The sequence below is a fragment of the Phycodurus eques genome, chromosome 6, assembly GCF_024500275.1.
Source record: "Phycodurus eques isolate BA_2022a chromosome 6, UOR_Pequ_1.1, whole genome shotgun sequence".
Lineage (NCBI taxonomy): Eukaryota > Metazoa > Chordata > Actinopteri > Syngnathiformes > Syngnathidae > Phycodurus > Phycodurus eques.
The window spans coordinates 11,573,356-11,591,132 of NC_084530.1; the positions used below are offsets into that span (position 1 = coordinate 11,573,356).

General features: G+C 40.5%; 2 protein-coding genes across 16 annotated transcripts in view; both read left to right on the forward strand.

Moving 5' to 3' along the window:
* htt (huntingtin) overlaps positions 1 to 9,429 on the forward strand; it is a 64,941-nt gene extending 55,512 nt beyond the window's left edge. For 7 of the 14 annotated variants that reach the window (XM_061678398.1, XM_061678399.1, XM_061678400.1 and 4 more), the window contains 7 exons: positions 26 to 216; positions 324 to 438; positions 697 to 910; positions 5,260 to 5,521; positions 6,077 to 6,239; positions 6,368 to 6,528; positions 8,940 to 9,429. In XM_061678398.1, coding sequence (XP_061534382.1) covers positions 26 to 216; positions 324 to 438; positions 697 to 910; positions 5,260 to 5,521; positions 6,077 to 6,239; positions 6,368 to 6,528; positions 8,940 to 9,153 — 1,320 coding nt within the window. In that variant the 3' untranslated portion in view covers positions 9,154 to 9,429. Of the gene's footprint in view, positions 1 to 25; positions 217 to 323; positions 439 to 696; positions 911 to 3,227; positions 3,409 to 5,259; positions 5,522 to 6,076; positions 6,240 to 6,367; positions 6,529 to 8,939 lie in introns of those variants that run through there. The other 7 variants (XM_061678403.1, XM_061678404.1, XM_061678406.1 and 4 more) reach the window with 3 other exon arrangements.
* Positions 9,430 to 13,312: 3,883 nt separating this feature from the next.
* The window catches only part of rgs12b (regulator of G protein signaling 12b), a 56,234-nt gene continuing 51,769 nt past the window's right edge, over positions 13,313 to 17,777 (forward strand). For both annotated transcript variants that reach the window (XM_061678896.1, XM_061678897.1), the window contains exon 1: positions 13,313 to 13,419. The gene's annotated coding sequence lies outside the window, so the exon portion shown is untranslated. The remainder of the gene's footprint in view (positions 13,420 to 17,777) is intronic.

The following is a 17,777-nucleotide window of genomic DNA, read 5'->3' on the forward strand; positions in this document are numbered from 1 at the left end:
AAAAAAGAATTTTTTTTTCTTTCAGGACAAAGTGATTGCAGAACCAGTTTGTCGCCTGTTGGATACAACCTTCCGCAGCACACACCTGCCCAGCCGCATGGGTGCTCTTCATGGGGTGCTGTATGTCCTGGAATGTGACCTTCTCGACGATACGGCAAAGCAGCTGATCCCTACTATCTCCGAGTACCTGCTGTCCAACCTAAGGGCTATTGCTAGGTTATTGTTTCAGTCTTTATTTCATGAGTCAGTCAGCATGTGTGTAAATAAATGAATTTGAGCAAGTAGCCTTTTGCTCATAATTACTCTACCTCTACATTTTACAGCTGTGTGAACTTGCATAACCAGCAGCATGTCCTAGTGATGTGTGCTGTGGCCTTCTACATGATGGAGAACTACCCTCTTGATGTGGGATCTGAGTTCATGGCTGCAGTTATACAGGTAAATCTAAGAACATGATTTAAATTGTGGTGATTGATCCTGTTTTAATAGATGCCACTTTGCTACTTGGGCCTTTAAGTGTTATGGTCCCTAACCTTGTTCCATATGATTGCATTGAGATAAGTTATGTTGTGATATTCTGTTGAATAAAAACACAGTTCCCAACAGTTTGGATTAGCCATTGTAGATCAGCAATACCTATCTTCATTTCAGTGCTCTTCCAACCCTTCTTTCCTGCATTTGTGTTTTTTTTTTTAGGTGTGTGGTGTGATGGTGTCTGCCAGTGAGGACTCCACACCTTCAGTCATCTATCACTGCGTCCTCCGGGGTCTGGAGCGTCTCTTGCTCTCTGAGCAGCTTTCTCGTGTGGATGGAGAGGCGCTGGTTAAGCTGAGTGTCGATAGAGTGAACATGCCGTCACCTCACAGAGCCATGGCCGCCCTGGGCCTCATGCTCACCTGTATGTACACTGGTAAGCATTGCTTTAAGGCTGGACTTTAACTGCGGATCCAAGTGTCCAATTCTGGTTTAGTGCCCATGTCTTTTTCTAAAGCCATATTACATGATCTTTTCAAGTGATGCATCTGATATCATTGTATTCACCGAACATGAAACAGCACGCATGCACAAACACACAAATTGCATGTTAATAACTACTCAACCAGGTGTCAAAACTGGGCAGCAACAATATATGGACTGTTTAGTTGTCCTGGACTGATTATCGCCCTCATTGGTTCAAATGAGGTTATCCCCGGCATGCATTACACTGAGTTCCATCATCTGCAAATACTTTGATTAATGATTAATACAAATTACAAATCTATTGAACCATATTTACACTATTTAAGTATGATAATTTAGATTTACAGCACATTTGTGGTCAAACACAGGTGGATGGATGTCACCGGCAATAGATGTGTTTCAATGATGTTGGGCTGGGATTGACGGGCTAGATTTGATCTGTCTAAGCTGCATTTGCATTGGCAGATATCTGATACTATATTGGATAGAAATCTACATGTATTTGGTAATGGCGTTATTTAGATCTGAGGATGTCCTATTTCAAGCAGTTATTCTCCTTTTTGCACTGCTATGTGACGCATTTCCAAACACTTAGGTGCAAAAATATATGAATTGTCACTTGAACCTTGTAGTGTAAATCCAGCCAAATGTACATCTTGCATAAAAACACAAACTGTATGCTTTGTGCTGGCTACGCTCTTCTTCAAAAGACTTAAAATTCACTACACTTGTACGTTAAAGATGTCAAGTTATTTTCGTGTTTTTTTCCCCCTAAACATGTTTGAAGATAAGTGTCGAAAACGTCTTTAGACTGAGAACAATTTAGTACGGAATAGTTGAAAATTTGGAAATTCAGAAACAATCACTGATGAGGTAGTGGTACATCCACCTGACTTTGGTGCGGGCAACGTGGGTTCAGTTCCCACTCAGCGACTGTGGGAATGTGAGTGGGAATGGTTGTCCGTTTCTTTGTGCGCTGCTACTGAGTGGTGACCACTTCAGGGCGTAGTCCGCCTTTTCGCCCAAGTCAGCTGGGATAGGCTCCAGCGCCCCCGCGTCTCTGAACAGGATAAGCGGCCTTGAGGATGCCTGGATGGATAGATGGATGAAATTCAGACAAATTGTTCTGGAAGTTAATTCCTATAGTACATCAAATGATCCAAACACAAGGTCGCTGTGAACGCTTAGCTTCTGAGATATCGCCAACGGCCAATCAGAGCAAAGCTGTTTTCTATATTTAAATTGAAAAGATGAGCTATCCAATCAGTGCAAAGCTTATTTACATGTCGCATGTTAATGAGAAATCTGGCCATCCCAACTACCAGGCGTAAAAGACCAACTAGAATAGCTTGAAAAAGTCCATGCTGGGGATTTTCAACCCAAATGATATTGTAAACCCGATTAAAAGGACATCAAATATTATACAAAATATATATTTTTTTAAATTGATAGAAGGGGACCTTTTAAGTAAAAGTTAGCATTACCTGGGGTCTCAACAGGATATGACACCTTCTGAGAGTTGAACGCATTTGCTCTTCATCGAGCGGTTTACCAGTACCAAAGAAAATCAACCATGGCTAACAGTGTCTGTATATTCTTCTCTGATTCTCTGTGGAAGTGCTATCAACCGATGTCTCCCATCTGGTGGTGAACGGCATGCCTACAACTTAAAGCAGATCATGTATGGTTGAGGAAGCATTTTTTTCAATGTTAAAAAAAAATAATCAAGGGGCCACACAGAGTGGGCGCGGGCCGCCAGTTGCCCATCCCTGGTCACAACATACAATACAACAGACACTTAAGGAAACATAAAAGAGTTATGTTCGCTAGCCTGTGGGCTAACAAGCTAATGAATTAAACCACTAGCTAGACTGGCAGCGGGGTCGTTTTAATGCGTCAGCATCTTGGTCTGTATTTTTGTGTATGGGTCCACATAACAGGAGACACTTGAGCGAAAGTTAACTGTTTATTAAACACAGTCACACACATTATTCAACCTGTAGCTGACAACAGACACTTGAGCATGTACTGTACGAACGTATTTTATTGACAGCTGAAACTCGAGCAGGGCATATTTTCAGTCACCTCGATTTAATACGGGTGTCACAACCTCTGCCTATATTGTGTCACAGCAGACAGTTCTGTAACTAACAGACTTTGTCAACGCTAAGGGACAACAGGAAAGTGTTTTTGGACACGTACTGTCCAGACTGTCAGTTTCTTCCGATATCCGTTAAATCAAGCTTTCACTGTAATGTGAATTGCAGGACACATTGATCTTCGTCACTTCGAACGCACCTTGCTTTGCAGTTGATCTGGCTAGAAGCGCCTCTCATGCAGTCTCCCCTAGCATAACAAAGCCAAGCAGTCCAGCGACACCCGATCTGGGCCACGGCGCACCCCCGTCGGGCCGGGAACGGCTGCCGCTGGACGTGGGCTGTGCTAAGCGAAGATCCACAAATTCCACCGGCAGCCTTGCCGCCGACCTCAGGTGAGATGAGACAGCCCGCCAAATTTAAGTATATCAAATGATAGAAAAAGAAACTAACAAGGATTCCCATGATTATTTATTGTAACTTGGGTGTTTCTATATTTCTATACCTGCATTGCTGTTAAGATTGTACCTATGTTTCTGACTAGACTTGAATTTTTGGGCTTAATTAAATGAATCACTGTTAGTAGGCAGTATCCATTTTTTAATGCTATAAATTAAAAAAAAAATTTTTTTTTTAAATACGAAAAGTACTGTCAAATTGGTGAATAGTCAATTTTTCAAGGGACAATTTTTTTATTAAGAGCATAGAATGATTATTACTGTTTTATTACTTTTGAGCAACTAAAGTTGTACATCAAGAATGGGAAAGAATTCCACCTACAAAGCTTCAACAATTAGTGTCCTCAGTTTCCAAACGCTTATTGTGTGTTGTTAAGCGTGGTGATGTAACACAGTGTAAACATGCCCCTGTCCCAGCTTTTTGTTGTGTTACAGGTGTCAAATTCTAAATTAGTGAATATTTGCAACAACAACAATAAAATGAACATTAAACATCTTGTCTTTGTAGTATATTCACTTGAATGTAGTTTGAAAAGGATTTGCAAAACATATTGTTTTTGTTTTACACAATGTTCGTCATTGGAATGGGGGTTTGTATTTGGTGATTTTTGTTTTCTTATTCAAATTTGGCAGGCTCGTTAACAATACTGCTCTGTGGTGTGTCAAATTTATGAGACTTTTTTGTCGCTTTACAGGGTCTTTAAGTAACAGTTTTGCATTATAGTGTATCCATCCATCCATGTTCTACAGCGCTTATTCTCAGTAGAGTCGCGGGTATGCTGGAGCCTATCCCATTTAACTGCGGCCGAGAGGCGGGGTACACCCTGAATTGGTCACCAGCCAATCGCAGGGCAGATATAACCAAACAACCATCCGCACTCACATTCACACTTATGGGCACTTTAGTCTTCAATCAACCTACCATGCATGTTTTTGGGATGTGGGAGGAAAACGGAGTACCTGGAGAAAAGCCACGCAGGCAAACATGCAAACTCCACACAGGCGAGTCCAAATTTGAACCCGCATCCCCAGAACTTTGAGGCATGCAGTATATGCTAACCAGTCTTCCACCGTGCCCCCCGTTACAGTCTAGTCTGCATAAAGAGTTGCTCTCTAAAGCTTCCATGCCTAAACTTTAAGATCTTAGACCTTTTGCAGGCAGGTTGTGTTCTTGTGCTCTGAGTTTTCGATTTCAAGCTACTTCAAATCTTATGTGTACAAATTTTTGTATGACTTCAGCAGTTCTCATTTTCACCTACCTCCCATTATTGCTTGACATTAGGGGACCTTCAGCCATATACTGTATAATAACATTAAAACCCTGTTTGCTTCCTGCATGCAGTTTGTGTCCAAAAGGCTAGCTTTTGTTGTAGCCTACCTCTAACCCCTACTTCGTCCCCTACTAACTGTCAGCACTTACAATTTGTGCTCTTTGCACTGACTGGCCAAGTAGCACCTTGTTGCAAATAGTTGGTGAGGAAATACAATGTATCTTTGTAATGACCGACAGTATGTGCTTTACAGTAAAGTGAGCAAAGTGTATTCAGCTCACAAGAGGCTAACCTAGAATGCAATGTTCTCAGGAAATGTAGAATTGTATACTGTATTTCACAATTCTTGAAGCAGCATTCATTACAGCCTTTGAATACAAATTGAATTGAATTCACCTCCCCGAATTTCACCATTTTGTCTTTGATATCGACTAAGTTCACATAACAATCCATGTCCCTACTCTAACCTTTCAGTTACTGGTTTAACTGGTGCCACCCTCCCTCTCATCCTCTCAGCGGTGCTTGCGTCCGGTTCAGAAGTCACAGGGGTTAGAGGTCAGGTTGACTCTGGCTCTGCTGTAATGGAGGCGGTGGGGGTCACGGCGGGTCATGTTGGTTTCTCCTCAGGCAAGGAGAAATCCAGCCCCGCCAATCGCCCTGCACACCCGGACCCTCAGGCCCCAGACAGCGAGTCAATCATTGTTGCCATGGAGAGGGTCTCTGTGCTTTTTGACAGGTAGACGCACTCACACACAAGCACATTTATTACAGATGAATCTCACAAAAGTTGACATTCCACCTAAACATGGTATGAAGCTCATTTTTATCACAGACCATATTGTAGTTATGGTTCCCCTCCGAGAGCTGTGTTTTCTGCGAAACCATATAAATGTAAAATCATATTATTTCATATACATACAAAAATAATGTATGGATAGTTTTAAAATTGCTTGTTCAACGATTCAAGTTATTTTTAAGAGTTTTGGAAACAAAATCTTTGCTATATCTCAACGATATTAAAAAGTGAAAACTGTTTGCAATTTTGGTCCAGGTTTTGGTAAGAAACATGATGTAGACTCACAATTTGCTTTAGCGGGGCACATAAATGATGTGGCTGGCGGGATCTGGGCCCCGAGCCTTACGTTTGACACCAGTAGAACTTTGATCTCCTAGGTTTTGTTTTGTTATGGGTGCCGCTGCTAACAAACCATTTATTTGGTTATTGCAAAGGTTGAATAAATTAATTTGAGTGCGGTCGGTCCTCTCTTTATTTTAATTGTCCTATTTGCAGGATCCGAAAAGGTTTGCCCAGTGAGGCTCGGGTTGTGTCAAGGATTCTTCCACAGTTCCTAGATGATTTCTTTCCACCCCAAGATGTTATGAACAAGGTCATCGGAGAGTTCCTGTCCAACCAGCAACCCTATCCGCAATTCATGGCCACAGTCGTTTACAAGGTTGGCAGAAGGAAAACCAAAGATTTCTCCCCATAAATGTTTGTACTGTATTGTGCCAAAACAGAAGAAGAATAGGTCTAATCTTTTTTCAAATGCTGCTCAAATCCTTACTGCCCATACGTTTCCAGGTATTCCAGACACTCCATGCTACAGGCCAGTCATCGATGGTGCGAGACTGGGTGCTGCTCTCCTTGTCAAACTTCACGCAGCGGACACCCGTGGCCATGGCTATGTGGAGCCTCTCCTGCTTCTTTGTCTCGGCTTCCACCTCCCAGTGGATCTCAGCCTTGTATCCTTATTTTCAGTCAAGTACTTCTCAATGTCCACACAAATATTACTATTTAAAAATTATAACAGCCAAGTGTGTGAGTAGTGTGTATTCACAAAGAATCTAACTCATGTTAGGGGAGAAGAGCACATATGTCATTCGAAGATAAAAAAACAAAAACAAAAAAAACAAAACACTTCTGTGCATGTAATTGTTGACAAAGGTATTAAGCAATTGTTTATGACCTCAAAGAGTAGGAATGACAATTAAAAATAATTGAAAACAAAAACCCTGCTTAGGAGGGAGAGAGACCTGCTGTGAAAATCAATGATTAATAGACCCACAACATTTCTATTTCTAAAATGATAAAATAAGTTTCTACTACATTCAACCAACCTGGTATATTCAACGTGGAGGACATCTCTGTCCATAGCCTATGCCTTCTTTACCAGGTCATGGTACACCGTTTGTCTTATGTCCCAAAGCTCGACTCACTCGGAAACCCTCATTACTTCCCCCCCCGCTTTCCATTTTCTCCATGTCGTTTACTGTACAATTATGACAAAATCTCCTGCTGTTGTCACTCTGAAATGACACCACCTCTCCTATTGGATGTGCCGTCTTTCGTCACAGCGCACTGCCGTCCAATTGAAACATGTTTCAAATAGGGTGTGTTTTGCCATCAGCACAAAGCCATATAAAGTAGTCTTTCACGTGACTGCACTTCTCAAGCTGGGTAACAATGTAGCTCCGACATTTATCGCTGTTCAGACTTTCCTATTTATGGCTTTGTCCAACTCCCCGTGGTGTTGGTGTGTGGGGTAGGTTACTCTGCGCTGTGCGCGTCACAAACTATATTTGTTCTACACAAAGCTGTATATAGGAAAGCTTGGCAGTGACATGCGCAGGCTCCATATTGTTACCAGCTTGTCACTGTAAAGAATTTCCTTGTTGCTGTGGCAAACGCCCACCCTGCGCCCCACAGCGTTTCGTCATCGTGCTGCGGTAGCACATTCACAATTAGGACTTTTCATGAATTGGTGGTGACTCAAGTTAACATTATAGTTTGCCGAAAAAAATTAATGCCGAATCAGAATTTTCCAATTTGAATCAGAACGAATCAAAGAGTAACATATTACTTGATTCTGACAAGCACTGCAACTGTTGCCATGCCACATTTACCAAAAAAAAAAATTGTTCAGATTTGGAAGTCATTCGTTGATGTCAACAAACAACAACACAAATAGCGAGTCAGGATTGAGAGGGCGAGTCCGACCCTTATTCACGATGAATTGGTTAGTGGACAGTGCAGTGCGAACAGGCCTTAGGTCCTTGACAGCGAAATGCTACATGGGGCCAAAATAATACCATATTTTTTGGACTATAAGTCGGAGTTTTTTTTCATAGTTTGGCCGGGGGTGCGATTTATATTCCGGAGCGATTTATATGTTAAATTATTAACACATTATTATATAATTTCCCGTTATTTTCACACTGACAACCGCAAGAGGGCGCTCTAGGAGTGTGTATTTGTACCTCCAACGGACAATGACAATCGTCTACCTCCGGAGTTGGCGGAGTTGTTTAGAAGTGAGACAGAGGATGAAGATTTCATTGGATTTAGTGATTTGGAGTGACACTGATGGTTTGGTAAACTTGTTAGCATGTTCTTTGTTATAGTTATCTGAATAACTTAATGTTACGTTAACATACCAGGCACGTTCTCAGTTCGTTGTTTATGCATCATGTAACATTAGCTGAATGTGTTACGTTAGCATACCGTACACCTATTCAGCCCGTTGTTCTCTATTCTATTTTTATTTTAAATTGCCTTTCAAGAACAAATGTCTGTTCTTGGTGTTGGATTTTATCAAATAAATTTCCCCCCCAAAATGCAACTTATACTCCAATGTGACTTATACATGTTTTTTTCCTTCTTTGTTATGCATTTTTTGGCTGGTGCGACTTTTACTTCAGAGCGATTTATAGTCCGGAAAATACGGTACTTGCATTGCTTTGACTTGAGCACAAACACGGTGAACAGGTGAGTTTTTCAGCGAATAATGGGAAATATATTGGGTTCCGATATGAATTTGGTAATGCCGAACCGTGAATATGCACAGGGGTTCACTGTACACCACCTTCGAAATGTAAAGCGTGGACCGACATCATTTTGAACCCTATAGGGTAGGAATGGCATGTCAGTCAAGGCAGGTGAGCGAATACATTTGGCTGTCTAGTGTTTGTTGAAGAGTTGCATTTAGACAAAGGACAATTAGACAATTATAAACCATGGGGTGGTGTGGATTTTATTCATTTACTGAATGTTGAGCACTAATGAGTGTGGGGGTGGAAATTACCTAAATTTGTAGATCAAGATGGCAATTACGGACCAAAACAAACCTGTTGTCTTTAACTCCATTCTTAACCAGACTTCCTCACGTCATCAGCAGGATGGGTTCCAGTGAAGTGGTAGATGTCAACCTGTTCTGCTTGGTGGCCATGGACTTCTACCGGCACCAAATTGATGAGGAGCTGGACCGCAGGGCCTTCCAGTCGGTCTTTGAGACAGTCGCGTTGCCTGGAAGTCCGTACTACCAGCTGCTGGGATCTCTGCAATCAATCCACCAGGATACGACACTTTGACTCAGATTGATTGGCTCTGAGGCAAACGAGAGTGGTGACAATTGGGCTAGTGGGGAAAATGTGGTCCGGGCACTTTGTTTCCCTCCATCGGAGCATCTATCTACTGCAGGCTCAAATCACTTCTCTTGATGAGATGTAAGGTATACAACATGATAATTCATTAGTTAAATGACACAGAATATTTGAAGTGTAAGAATGAGGCACACAGTCGATAATGTCACCAAACTGGTTTTGCCTGCAATCCTCCCCTTGACAGGCCCACCTATCTAGCACCTGGAATAAATGTATAATGAGATGAGATGGTTCATCAATACTCCCCCCCCCCCCCCCAACACTTTCTTTCATGGTATTGTTTAATTCTTGTGGGAAAGTTATGGAAATGACAAAGTATTTACTATATTTTAAGCACCATTGTGTCTATTTTGTTCCATGTTGTGTTTCTTAAAAGAGGTCATCATGGCAGGACTAGTCTCTATGTATTGTCTTTAAAACATTTAAAAAATATAATGTGTGGTCAGTTTACTGAGCACACAGTTACAGGTCAAATTGTGTGAGAGAAGGATCACTTAGCCATACTCCTTGTCACTGTAGGGGGAAAAAAAGTTTCATCTTTCAGAAGTTGTCAATTATGTGACAAAGAATGACAGAATTTAGTGTGGTTTTGCCATTAGAAACTGATCAACAAAAATACCAAATTTTTTTCTTTGTCATTTTTTATGATATTGTGCATTTTATCTTGTATCAAAGATTTTGATGGTCCCCTCCTTTGCATCTAAATGATTCCATGTGTCCTTCGCTTGTTCTTTATAACACTCAGGATGTAAAATGTGATTGTTTAAATAAGACATAAGAAATAATGTGGTCATCTTCAAATGTTGTTGCCCTTGTATCTTGTAAAAAGTAAACTAATATGAAAGCCATTGCGCATGACAGAATTGTACAAAGGAGAGTTTAAAAGTACCGGTATGTTGTGAAGTGTGCTTTTTTTTTTCTTAAATAAAATAAAATAAAATACACGATTAAAATATGAAGGGGATGTTACCACAGAAATGTACAAAGCTCGATGTTCAAATGAAGAGTTGCCTGGCACTGTGCTGGGCTTTCATACTGTGTACATACACTTGCCTTGGATAAAGATTATGTCCTGTACACTGAACGCTTGAAAGCATGCTTAACAGCGATGACATTGTATTATTGCCCTTAGTCCATTTCTATGGCTACAGTTGCCACCACTGTTGTGTGTCTTATGACACAACACGATCCAAAGGCAGCCTTGTAACCATGGCAACAAAGCGCTGCATTGACAAATCAAGCAGTTGTAGGTTGTCGCAGCGCAGCAGGTAGTTACCCTCTTTTTGTGTTGAGCTTTAAAATGTCTGCCAGTTTGTTAAAAAAAAATGTTTTATTCTTGCAGAATATAAGTACACCTGTAGCTCTTGTTCTTGTTAGGCAAATTCTAGAACATGAAAGTAATAAACAGAAACAAATTGTATGCTGAATTATGTCATGTTCCAACTTCAAGTGTGACCATGTGAACTAATGTATTACCAGTGTTAGCACAATAAATGATTAGTCCTGCAGCGGTTATTGGAATAAAAGTTTTAGGCTCGTTCCCTACCCTGAAGCAGATTAAATAAAACTCCTTTTCTTCAGTTGAAAAATGAGATTATTCTCAATTAGGCTACCATGTATTGCTTAAAATGTCAAAGGAAATTATTTGTAACAGACTTTAAATGTGTTTGTGGTTGCTTCCGTGTTGGTGTGAGAGGAGCAAAAGCCTGAGTGACTGGGGGACCCCTGCAGGGGGTAATACGATTACCTAGAAATCTTTGGTGATTTGGGGAGTTGGTTTGTAAAAAAATATTGTGTTGAACAGGTTTGATTTGGTTCCTTTATCTTAGTCTTCAACGCCTTTCAATTCCAGAATGAGCAAATTTGATGGTGTTTTTTCACCCTACTTTTGGTCTTGTGATAACGCTGAAAATAATTGATCACATCTTCCTCCAAGCCATGTTACATTACTGTCTTTGTCACTAGTATGCAGGCACATCGAATTGTATTCCTGTGGAGACTGCAAAAAGTCAACTATTGCAATTTGACTCAGCCATTTTGTTTTGCAGCTTGAATAAATCACATCATCCTGTGTCACCATAGAAAATAATAATCTGTCCTTTGGCAAAAAAAACCAACAACATCTTGGTAAACAGGAAATTAAGATGGATTAAAAAACAAAAAAAGACGTATTGTTGCTGCTGTTATACTCAGGGGGCACAACATTACATTATTTGGTCCCTCTGAAGTAGCCATGGTAAATCAAAATGGAAACCCCATCACTATGATGCAGTTTTGTTTCAAAACACTGGTAACTACCATAATAAACGTCAATTGAAGAACATTTTTATTGTTTTGGCAAATATTTTTCTGGCACAATAAGCAAGGAAGCAATCTTGTCTTTGTGGGTTTCTATTAAAAGTAAAAAAGAAACATCGTTGCAAGGAGAGGAAAAGGTACAAGTCGTCACAAGTTGTCACCCCTTACTGAAGTGCAAGCAAAGAATCACCTTTGTTAAACAGAAGTGAGAGAGACAGACAAGACAAAAAAGAGAAGAAATACACCCCTCTCATTCCCACAACGTCACACAGTTAGCTTCGTCCAGCTGCACTCAAAGTTATCTTTATGGGAATGGTTGCAAGTAGAGGATGATAACGAAAGAGAAGAACGGAGAGTAGTCAAAACAGTCCTGGGCACATTTGCAAGGACACAAAGAAGCACTGTGCTAAGAGCTATGGAACAATAAAACATGCAAAGGTTATATAAAACTAATATATATGAAACATACATTTTCCAAATCAGTATTATGTTAAAAAAAAAAAAGCTGTCATTGTGCTGCAGGTGTACCTAAGCTTGTCGTTGGTAAGTGTGACTACAGTTTTACAGCACCTATTAATTAAGGTGTCGATGATTAAAAGACATTAAGTGGAGTGGATTACCAGGCAGCTTCCATATGCTTTATTGGGCACTGAGCCAAGATCATGATGGTACAGCTAGCAACAATCCATGACAAAACGCTTTTAAGAACACATCACATCATTCCCTCTCTTTCAACCCATTCTGTTTAATGCAATAATGATGAAACACACTGCTTGTATGAGTTTGATCTAAACAGTCTTCTCTTTTAATTTCATAGCATTTCTATTGGCTGCACTGCTGCCAGCACAGTAGGTTACATGTTTTTTTTTTTTTTTTTGTCCAATCAAATTTCAGCCTCTATGTGCTGTCAAGCAAAATCTTCCAAACACATGAGGGAAAGTGTGTGCGTGTGCGCGTGCGTATGTGTTTGTGATGAATCCAAGGTTGAACTTGTAAATCATAATTCCAAATGGTATTTTTGGAACAAACACAACACTGTTCATCACCAAAAGAACACCATACATGCAAGTGAAGCATTGTGGAGGCAGAATCATGCTTTGGGGCAGTTTTTCTTCAGCTGGAACTGGGGCCTGAGTCAAGGTGAAGGGAATTATGTAGAGTTTGAAATAGCAGTCTGTATTAGCACCAAACCTTCACACTTCTGCTAGAAAGCAAAACAAATGTCAGGAAAAGCCTACTAGAACAGTCAAAATGTATTTGGGGTTAATCAGAGGCACTTTAAGTGGTGACAGGTGTGCGCCGACTCAACCATTTAACATGAGTTTGAATGTGAATGGTTAATTCTGAACATAGCCGCATCCCAGTAAAAAAACAGGGTGTGCACATTTGTGCAACCACATCTCAGTTGTTCATTTTTATTTTACACCCCTTTTTGAAAAGATTTAAACAAAATCAATTGCGTTGTACAGGTTAAGGGTGTCATTGATGGTGGAACAAGTTTTGAAATGATTTATCTTGGTCTCTCTCTCTCTCTCTCTCGCTCTCTTTTTAATCACAAAAACATGACATTTGGACAGAGGTGTGTGGACTGTTTGTATCCACTGACTGTACATCCCACATAGGAGCTAATAAGGGCCAAGTGAAGTGAAGCAGCAGGAGTGAAGCACCTTGAAACATTACTGGACCAGTTCGATATTTCCTTCCATATCCAGTCCCTCCTCACAGCCCACTCTAAACGACCCCCCCCCCCCCCCACCTCCAGTCCTCCTCCTCGTAAGGCTACTTGGCCAGATGGTGTAGTCTTTTCTTTTGTTTACCCATCGGCCATGAGTTGACCTAAGTGTCCCTAGCTACTCAACAATGGATGCTGCCTGCTTGGGAGCCGTCATTTGACCAGTAAGTCATTCGCTCTTGGCCGCATACCTCTCGACGTACGCATTTTATCGCTTATGTGTCATTAAAAATGGGTCTACATTTGACTTAGCAGACTTAGCCTCATAAATTTGACTTTTTCCCACCCGCTCGCTCTTAGCCTTCCTACCCAAAGTCATCTAGTTATATGCACTTTTTTATCGGTGTGCATAAAAAGAGAAGCTACTGTTTTCACAACTTCGTTGCTGAAGTTTGACACAGAACGATACTTTTATTTGTGATTTCTCACTCGAACCTAAGTCAAATTCTCCACATAACTATTCGCTGCTAGATTGACACCCGTGTAAACCAATGGCGATCAATACAAGAATGTGTACATCGCCGTTGTCAACGTTACAGCCAATCTGGAAACGCTTGCGTGCGTGAAGGGCGGGGCTAAGACGTAAGCAAGTATGCTTGCACATTGGAAGCGTAAGCGACTGAAGAAAAACTTCAAAACTACAGTAAATCGGGGAGAAAAACGCATTATTTTTAGCACAAGGTTATTACATATGATTGGGCGATTGCTAGTAACTCCGAACAAACCCAAGCTTTACCACTGGTGTTATTGTGATAACTTGACAACGCCTAAACGAATGTGTTTTGACATTAAACGGATGAAGGGACGCCGTGTTTAAAATACTCAATATGAATGGAACTAGTCCAGTCTACAACTTGAAGGGAACTCAAGATTATAATAGAAAAAAATAATCTGTGTGGATGGTGTACTTTAGTTGACCTGCAAATGTGCACGTTTTCCTCCCTAATCCATAGGTGTCAAACTCAAGGCCTGGGGGCCAGATCCGGCCCACCATATCATTGTATGCGGCTCGTGAAAGCAAATTACTTGTTTAAACTTCCATGATTCTTGCTAAAATCTGCACAAAAATCTAAAATCGTCATATGTGTTAAATAATGACATTGAGATATTGCGAGCATTTTTTCAAATTTTGTTTTGTTACCAAACTCCCCTTTACAGTAACTTGAACAATAGTTGAACAAACTATTATCCTTGACTTCTGATTTCAAAAGTAGCTCCGTCAATTTGTTGTGTATATGCATGGTTGGTAGGGTTACTTTAAAAATGTATTCCGATACAGTTACTAGTTACCTTTTTAAAAAATGCAGTCAGGAACGTAATCCAAGTACCATAATATTAATGTAACTTGATTACTTTCATATTACTCCAACATGAACTAGGACAAAACAAATTCATGATCAATTATTATTATTTGTTTTAAATGTTCTGTCTAGTTCTGTAAATGTTTTATAGACATGTTTTTGGAATGCGGGAGCCAGAGGTGCGCGGAGAACCGCGGATTCAAAACGTGCTAACACCTTGTTCACCCTGCTGAGGCTCAAAATCAACAACCAGCCTCTCCCCGCATTGAAATTGTAACCCTGGAAAATAATCCCAGTTTTTAGTTCACAAAGTGGGGCATCTCACCCCAACCTTGTTTGTGAACAACTGAGCCTTGTGGGATGCTCCTTTTATACCCAATCATGACACTCACCTGTTTCCAATTAACCTCTTCACCTGTGGAATGTTCCAAACAGTTGTTTGCGAGAATTCCTCAAATTTGTCAGTGTTTTGTTGCTCCTGTCACAGCTTTATTTGAACGTGTTGCAGGCATCAAATTCAAAATCAGAGAATATTAAAAAAAAAAAAAAAAACATTCATCAATTTGAACATAAAATATATTGTCTTTGCAATCTATTTAATTGAATATAGGTTGAAAACGATTTGCAAATCATTGTATTCGGTTTTCATTTACATTTTACACAGTGTCCCAACTTCATTGGAATTGGGGTTTGTATTATATTCATGACAGGGTGCAACGCATCATTGGATCCGCTTTTTCTCGTGACCGTCAATTGTTCGTTTCAAGATGTTTTCTTGTTTGAAATAGCAGTCTGTATTAGCACAAAACCTTCAAGCTTCTGCTAGAAAGCACTTTTTCTAGTGACCGTCAGTTGTTCGTTTCAAGACGCTTTGTGGGATACATTGAGGACTCTATAGCCTCCAGGGGATAACCTATAGCTAGTACTCACTACACATTGAAACAGCAAATGTCACGATTTTGTGGTGATGTTGGAAAAATCGGGGGACCCCAACGCAGGGAAACAGGGAGGTAGGCAGGATGAATCTCAAAAAAATATTTATTTTCAAAAAGGCAAACAAGGCACACAGAAAAATCTAAATACTAAATAAATGATGTCCCAAAATACAAGGTTCAAAGTAACAAAGAAACACTACGGGGATAAACTCACCACGATAGAAAACATAATGTGACAATGAAAATATGACTACAGCAACAGTGATCTGACACAGACTGAAAGAAAGCAGGGAACTACTGTAAATACAAACAAATTGACGTGACAACAAGGCACACCAGGACATGACACGAGTGGCTGGAGGGAGCTGATTGGTAGCCACAAGGAATGGCTGAAGTAAACGGGTGGAAATGAAAACCTAACGAGTTGACATTGACACTAGATAGGAACTGGACACCTAGGGAAACAAGACATAGACCTACCATGAAACAAAACTAAATATATTTAATACCAAGCAAAGTCGACAAACACAGATCATGAAAAAAATGGCAAACTCAAAATATAGGGCACTATAGAGTGGATAGGGAGTGATTCTGAACACAGCCAGTGTGTTTAGTTGGTTTAGTTCTGCAGTTTTTGATACATCAACAAAGTTGGCAAAAGTACTCACACCCTGTGCTTAAATTGAAGTATAGATACTAGGCTTTACACAATCAGGGTTTTTGGGGCCGATCCCCGATCAGCAAGTTTAAAAAAAACGATAACCGATCACCGATCTGATCACAAGATGGAGCAATGTTTCCATTTACATTACTTGTTCATTTATTGTATATACTGGTATACTGAGTACTGTATCCATCCATCCATCCATTTTCTGGTGTTGTTCAGTTTGCGTCCGTTTGACTTTTCCTTTCTCCCCCACCCCCCCCACACTGCGTTGCTTGAACGCGCCATGCTCCTCCTTGTGTACATTCTTCAGGTGCCCGATCAAATTTGTTGTGTTGAAGTATTTAGATGACGTTCCCCACGAGGTACTTCAGTTGTGCACAGACTGCAAATAACTTACGTCTTGTTTATCTGAGACACCGCAAAATACTGCCACACAGACGATGTGTTTTTTCACCACAAGATTGAAAAAACTTTATTGGCCGTCAGATCGTACTGTGCCACTTGACACGTGACAAGGCTAAAAATAAACCAGCTTTTGGATTCATACGCCGAGTGAATGTCTTGTGCGGAGCCGATCGATGACGTCAATGATCGGATCGGCGAATTATGACACAAAAGTCGATAAGCATAAAATGCTAATTATAGGCCGATACCGATCAAGCCGATCAGATCGGTGTAAAGTCTAATAGATACTTGATACTAGTAGTATACTAGATACTTGATACTTAAAAAAGATTTGACTCCAGTAAAGCAAAAATGAATTTCTTCTAAATTTGAGACACTAAATTTGAATGATTAAAAAATTGGCAAGGGTATAAGATAAGACTATAAATGGTAAAAAATCAAGCAATTGTCTCTGCTCTCAAACACTGTGGGCATGTCCGCTGAATGTGCTAAAACCACGCCTGCTCATCTGTTAACTGTCAATAAAATAACACAACTGTAGATAGCTGTGTATGCACTATGGGCTATATTCTCCCGTATGCCTAAGTCATAATAGGCGCGCAGCTCGGCGCTTTTCTCTCTGCGTCCATTCTCCCGTCCACTTAATTCTATCACTTACGCGTCTTCTGGCCATGTGCGCACTTTGGGTGGAGTAACCCTAAAGTGTGGGCATTCCCTCTCATATCTGACCTTGCGTGCATTCTGCCAAAGACTTAAGCACGTTTCCTCTTGCGCACTCCAGAGGCTGAAGTAAGTTTAGTCCCCCAGGAAGGTGAAACACCATATTTCACGTTTTGATTCGCTCCCGTGCTCCGAGCATCCGATGGCTGCTGCTGGCGGTCCAGCGGCTGACTCGGCATGCAGATATAGTATTGTCAGCAGGTAGATTAGTTTGGACATAGTAAAATAATAATTCAGTTCAATCACTGTAGTTTAAATTGTCATTTTCAATTATATAGAACAGTTAACTTCTGTTTATCACTGGAGATACATTCCAGACTCATTCGTGTTAGGTGAAAGTCTGCAGCATAAAGTAACCATTATAAATTTTAAAATGCTTTCCCACCTCTCACACACTTTAAACACATTCACTTCAACAACCTTCTCCAAATAAAAGGCAAAGCATGCTTCCTTCAAGCTATTTATTGTTCACTCCCAGTTGAAGCTTACAGTAG